Consider the following 5,770-nt stretch of genomic DNA (forward strand, 5'->3'; position numbering starts at 1 on the left):
CCCAAGGGTGACAGGGGTGAGGGCAAGGGTGGGCAAGAAACCTCCAGAGCAGGAGGGTCTGGGGGGACCCCGAGGCCCCAACCCAGACACTGACTACAGACCCCACTGCTACCCTGCCTGCTTGGTCCAACTCCCGGGGCCACCAGTCTGGTGCTCTGGGAGTGACGTGACTTGGGGGCGGCAGGGGAAGGGGACACAGCTCTCCCACACCAAAGCACAGGAGGGGAGGCCTGGGTCATGGATGGACAGACAGACAGTGTGGCTCAGACCTAGCCTTTTGCCAGAGAGCAGGCTCTGGAGTTGATGGGCCGCCCACCAGCCGGTGGCACATCCCGTTCTCCTACCTGCTCAGCCAGTTTCCACATCGGTATGTGGGTACGTGGGACTGAGTGACGTCCCCCACTGCCTGCCCCGCTGACAGCACCCGGCCCCTCCCTGCCTGCTCAGGCTCCTCCCCCACCTTCTGGGGTCACCAGCAATGGGCACCCTCCCTGGCCCCTGGCTCCCCACTCCCCAGTCCTGCCTCCGCCCATGGCGCCCTCTGCGCCTGGGGCACCCCATAATGGCTGCCCTGCCTCCCTCCCAGCCAGCGGCCACTCACAGGAGCCCCTCCTCCACAGAGCCCAAGGGGGAAGACACAGGGAGCTCAGCTCGGGGCTTCTCGGGGGTGGGGGCGTCAGGTCTAGGAAAGAGTGCCACCCCCAAAACTGGGCCCTGAGCCTGTCACTAGGACTGGGGGTCACGACAGTGGGTCCCCTGCCTGTGGCCTCCAGCTCCACTCTCCGCCCTATCTGGGACAGTCCCTGGGGCCTGGGGTCACAGTGTGTCCTCTCTACCCTATCCAGGGCTCCTCAGGCCACGGACCCTGCCCCCTGGCCAGTCTCCCCATGGCCCCGCTGCCCAGGACGGTCCGAGAAGAGTGGGCAGCGAGGGCTCAGGGCTGAGTCCCACCCCCGAGTGCCCGGGCCGGGCCCTCACCGCAGGCTGCCGGAGGCGGGCTGGCCGGGCTGGTAGGGCCCAAGCTGCAGGCGGCACACGAGGGCACCCAGGGCCTCACAGTCCTCCGGGTCGCATGGGTAGCGCGCCGTCAGCACGTTGGCCTTGGCCTCCTCGTAGAGCAGCCGCAGGACCTCCTCCTCTCGGATCTGCGGGCCGCGGGGTGGGGACGGGGATGCTCAGCTGGGCCGCAGGGACCAGGGCGCTGAGCACAGGCCCCAGAACCAAGGTTCTACTCGGCCTCACCTGGAGCTCCCGCCGCTTCGGGAGAAACACATTCCTTCGGAACTGCAGGGAAGGCTCGTCTGGGGGGAGAGACTGCGTCACCACCCAGCACATGCTCAGGGGCCCCCTCCCTGCCAGAGCCCCAGGGAGACGCCCTCTCCAGCAGAGACCAGGGCGGAACCAAGCAGGAGGGTCCCCGGTGGCGGTGGTGACACTGACCCATGGCCACGTCTTCATGCGGTGCATCGGTGAAGCGCAGGAGCAGCTCAGTCCACTGGCGGCCTAGCTTGTAGGGCTGGTGCCTGGGCTTCAGCTGCACCTCTGCAGGGCGAGAGGGACAGCGGCTTTGGCCCAGTCCTCCCTCCACCCCCATCGCCAACACATGCATGAGAGCTGGCACGGGCACCGTAGACGGGCAGCTATCGGGAGGGCCGGGGGGCTTCCCGTGCACTCACCCCACGTGCCCCGCCCTCCCATGTCACCTCTGGGGCGGCAGAGGCTCCGAGGGGTTCCGCTGCCTGCCCACAGTCACAGCACGGGGGCGAGAGGCCAGGCTCCTGGCTGGCTGGAGCCGAGGCCTCGCTGTGCGGTGTGCGTGTAGTGACAATGTCCTGCCAGCCTGACCCCCAGGGTTCTGATTGGATCCTGATCTTGAGCTAATATGGCAGCTACAGCCCCCAGGACGGTCCCCACCCACCCAGCCCCTGGAGCCCCAACAACACCTTCCCCTGACAGGAAGTAACTGCCCACCAACTCCACCCACGCCCCACCCTGCTGGGGTCCTCAGAGATGCAGAGGCAGTGAGTGCCCCAGGCCAGGGGATGGAGTCGGGTCTTGGCACACATGGGGTGGGGGGGCCCCCAGGGCAAGAGCCACCCTCCTCTGGAATCCTCCAGCCCGCTCAGCGGCGCTGAGAACCCCAGGATTAGCACTGGGGTGGGGCTCCAGCCCCCAGGGATACCCCCACCCTACACCCCAGCTGTCCCCTGGTCGGGAAGAGACCAGGAGAGGGGAAGTCCCTGGAGCCCTGCCCTGAGAGGTCAGCATGGAGAAAGCCACACCCTCCCAAATCCAGGGTCAAAAGGGTGACCCTGGGCCCTGTCCACCTCCTGTCTCCGAGGGTCTCAGTGGGGAACAACAGTCACCATGTCACCCAGGGACAGGACGGGTTGGGGGAGGGGGGGTTGCTCTGGGAACAAAGTGGGTGTCCGCCTCTGGACAGGGCGGTGCCCCAGAGTGGGAACACAGCAGCCCATTCAGCCTCTCTCGGGCAGGAGGGGGGGAGCAGGAATGTGAAGGGGGGGGGGGCAGAGGAAGTGGGAGGAGGGATGGGCCCTGGGCCTCTTGCTGCTGGACAAGGGCGAATGAGCGGGCATACCAAGGAGGGCCACCCTCTGGCTTCCCTGAGACCCAGTCAGTGGCCCACACCAAGGGAGGGTCCCCGAGAGAAGAAGGACCCACTGGAAGGGGCAGGAGAGGGCCACAGCATCGCAGCTGACCAGCGGTGATCCTCCCTCCCTTACCCACATCCTCCCTCGGGGAGGAAGCCGTCACTGGGACCTTGGGCCTTGCCCTCTCAGCCTCCTGAAGGGGTCCAGTCCCGCTTTCAGGCTGGTCAGCGCACTGACGCTCAGGACCCTGGGAGCTCCACCCCGCTGACCGAGCAGCTGGCTCACAGGCCGATTCACCAGGGGCCACCTTGGGGATGGGGGCCACCGCCCCCACAGACACTCCACCTCCCCTCGGGCTCTCAGCCAGAACCACCCAGAGGGCACGCCTTGGACCACCCCAAGGCCAGAAACCAGGCTCTCCGCCTCCTTCCCTGGGGAAAAGGCTGAGCCCAGCCCCAGGGGCATGCCTGCCTTCCACGAGCTTGAGCCCCGGAGGTGGCCACCCAGGAGCTCTGCAGTTCTGCTCTGAGCCCCAGGGCATGAGGCCTTGGTGTTCCCATGGCTCAGAGGCGGCAGAGGTCAAGGAAGAGAATTCTGCTACTTCTGCACGCTCTCCCCCCCAAGCCCTGCTCCCCGTGCCTCAGGGACCCCGACTCAAGGCCCGGGGCAGACTCGGGCCCTCTTCAGGCACCAGCAGAGCCAGGAGCCCTCACAGGCTGGCTCCAGACGACCCCAAGCCCAGCCTTCCCTGGGGACCCAGTGGCCAGATGGGCCAGATGAGCCCCTCTTCCCAAACTGGCCAGTGCCCTCCCCGTGGGGGCTTCTCATCGCCACGTCTTACCCAGCAGAGGGGAGACAAGCCAGAGCGCGAAGACCTCCAGGGCCGTGTCTGGGAGCTGCAGGACCTCTCGGACCACACGGTGCAGCTCATGAGCACTGAGTGCAGGCAGGTTCTCCACGGCCAGGGGCACCACTGTGTCATCCGCCAGGTATACCAGCACATCCGCTGCTGAGATGGACACCAGGACAGGTTGGCAGGGGCTCGCCGTTCAGGTGCAGTCAGCCGGGCCCAGGCACTCTGACCCCCACCCTAGCAGCCATGGGCAGCTAGGGCTCCGTGCCTGAGGCAGAGGCCCAGCTTCCCCCACCAACCCCGATGAGATTATGTCTGACAGGACTTCCCCTCAAACCACCCCCACAAGCCCAGGTACCAGCCAGCCCCTCCCGCCAAACTCCAAGGGTTCAGCCTGGACTGACCACGGTCCCCTACCCCAACAGTCCTGCTCAGCTTCTGCCCTGAAGAGCATTCCACAGGCGGGAAACTAATGGTGACAGTGGCTAGCGTGTCAGGCTAAGGAAGGCGGGAGGGCCAGCCAGTTGCTGGAAAGCCACTCTCTGGCCCAGGCGAAGAGGTGAACAAGGTAAAGCAAGTTCCCATTCTTGGCTTCTTCCCAAGACCCTCCCGTCTCCAGACTCACTCCTGGGACCCATGGTAAGGGCCTGACTCAGGCCAGGGGCTGCCCAACCCAAGAGGTCGATGATCCTGCGGGGATGGCTGAGGTCATGTGGAGTGACAGGGAGACCTTGCAAAGCACCCAAAGGAATCCCACGGCCATCATGTCAATTTTGACAGGAAGCAATTCCTCAGGGCAGAGTAAACTGCTCCCCGGGGCCCCCAAGTGGTTCTCAACCTTCCTAATGCCTGGACCCTTTCATACAGGTCCTTATGTTGCAGTGAACCCCACCCCCCCAGCCATAAAATGATTTTCGTTGCTATTTCATAACTGTCATTTTGCTACTGCTAGGAATTGGGTGACTCCTGTGAAAGGGTCATTCGACACCCCCCAAAGGGGTCAAGACCCGCAGGTCAAGAACCACTGCTGTAACCCTTTATGGGAGCAGAAAGCCTGCCTTCTCGTTCTCCAGAGCTGCAGCCGTTGGGTTGAACTGCTAACTTTGTGGGTTCCAATCCCATCCCAGCAACAGCCAGCTGACTGACTTCTGCCAGCCAGTTAGTGTGCCAGTTATCTCATCTGTAAACAGGGCTCTCAATCAAACTTGAGCACCTGTGGCAGGAAGGCACCGGTGATCACGGATGCAGGTAAGGGGCCTCCGGCCAGACTCCATCTGGCTCCAACAGCCACTTGCTTCCCAGCTCATAAAATAATTTCCAGGCAGCTGGAATTCAGCCGCACAAAGGCCAGCGGGTCCCAGGGCTCCTGTGACTTAACCCCTCTTGGGCCCCGATTTCCTTTCCATGAAGCAGAAAATGACCTGCAGTCAAATGGCATTGAGAACAAAGACAGTGAACGCGTCACTTGGCTGTCACTGCAGGGGCATCGTGATTGTGCTGAGATCCACCACTCCTTGGGAGACCGGCACCTGGGGCTTTCTCATCCCGTTAATTGTTACAGTGGTGGAAGCCCACCCATGGGGGTTCTATCCTGTTCTATAGGGTCACTGTGAGTCTGAATTGACTCGGTGGCAGTAAGTTAGTTTGAGGTAGATGCGGCTCTAAAGAGGCCGGGGCACCAGGCGGCTCCAGGTCCAGGGCTGGGCCACCGGGCTCTGTCACACCTCAGGACACTGCACTCAGTGTGACAGCTCATTTTTAGCGAAAGTGATGACCAGCCACGGCCCCTCCTCCAGCGCTGGCTGGGTCGCAGGGCGGTGAGGAGGGTGGGCGCAGGACCCACCTCGCGCTCCCACGGAGGACACGCTGCTTCGCTGGGACCGCTCCGCAGGACCAGGTTGCCCGGCACTGCCTTCGGCCTCGTCCATCTGCAGAGGGAAAGGGGTGCAGGCGTTCCTGGGGGGTCCAGGGAAGAGGGGGGGCTACTCAAACTCCCCCTGGACTCTTCCCTGGGGAAGGGGTTCCTGGGCTGGGTCTGCGAGGCTGGAGGAAGAGGGTCCTCCGACGCCTCCGGGTCAGAGCTGGGCGGGTCGGGGATCCGGGCTGGGACGGACCCTCAGCAGCGGGGGCTGAAGCTCGGATGCCCTGGATGCCCAGGCGGGACCCGGCCAGCTCCGATGGCCACGGGGGCTAGACAGGGGGTCTCACCTCGCAGGGACGCAGGCGCCCGCCGCTTCCGCCAGGCCCCGGTCCGGACTCGGAGCCCAGCCCCGGATCGCAACAGCCCCGGCGGCCGCCGAGCTGC

At 64.6% G+C, this 5,770-nt stretch overlaps 1 protein-coding gene across 1 annotated transcript in view; it reads right to left on the reverse strand.

Annotated features, from left to right (window-relative positions):
• The window catches only part of FRMD8 (FERM domain containing 8), a 16,485-nt gene extending 10,737 nt beyond the window's left edge, over positions 1 to 5,748 (reverse strand). The window contains exons 1-6 of the mRNA XM_004713529.2: positions 5,674 to 5,748; positions 5,309 to 5,393; positions 3,454 to 3,621; positions 1,441 to 1,542; positions 1,243 to 1,301; positions 979 to 1,145 (exon numbers count right to left, since the gene is read on the reverse strand). Of these exons, the coding sequence (XP_004713586.1) occupies positions 979 to 1,145; positions 1,243 to 1,301; positions 1,441 to 1,542; positions 3,454 to 3,621; positions 5,309 to 5,393 (581 nt within the window). The 5' untranslated portion in view covers positions 5,674 to 5,748. The remainder of the gene's footprint in view (positions 1 to 978; positions 1,146 to 1,242; positions 1,302 to 1,440; positions 1,543 to 3,453; positions 3,622 to 5,308; positions 5,394 to 5,673) is intronic.
• Positions 5,749 to 5,770: the final 22 nt, after the last annotated feature.

This window comes from Echinops telfairi, unplaced genomic scaffold (genome assembly GCF_000313985.2).
Source record: "Echinops telfairi isolate 266 unplaced genomic scaffold, ASM31398v2 ScPeMD7_7417;HRSCAF=8455, whole genome shotgun sequence".
Classification (NCBI taxonomy): domain Eukaryota; kingdom Metazoa; phylum Chordata; class Mammalia; order Afrosoricida; family Tenrecidae; genus Echinops; species Echinops telfairi.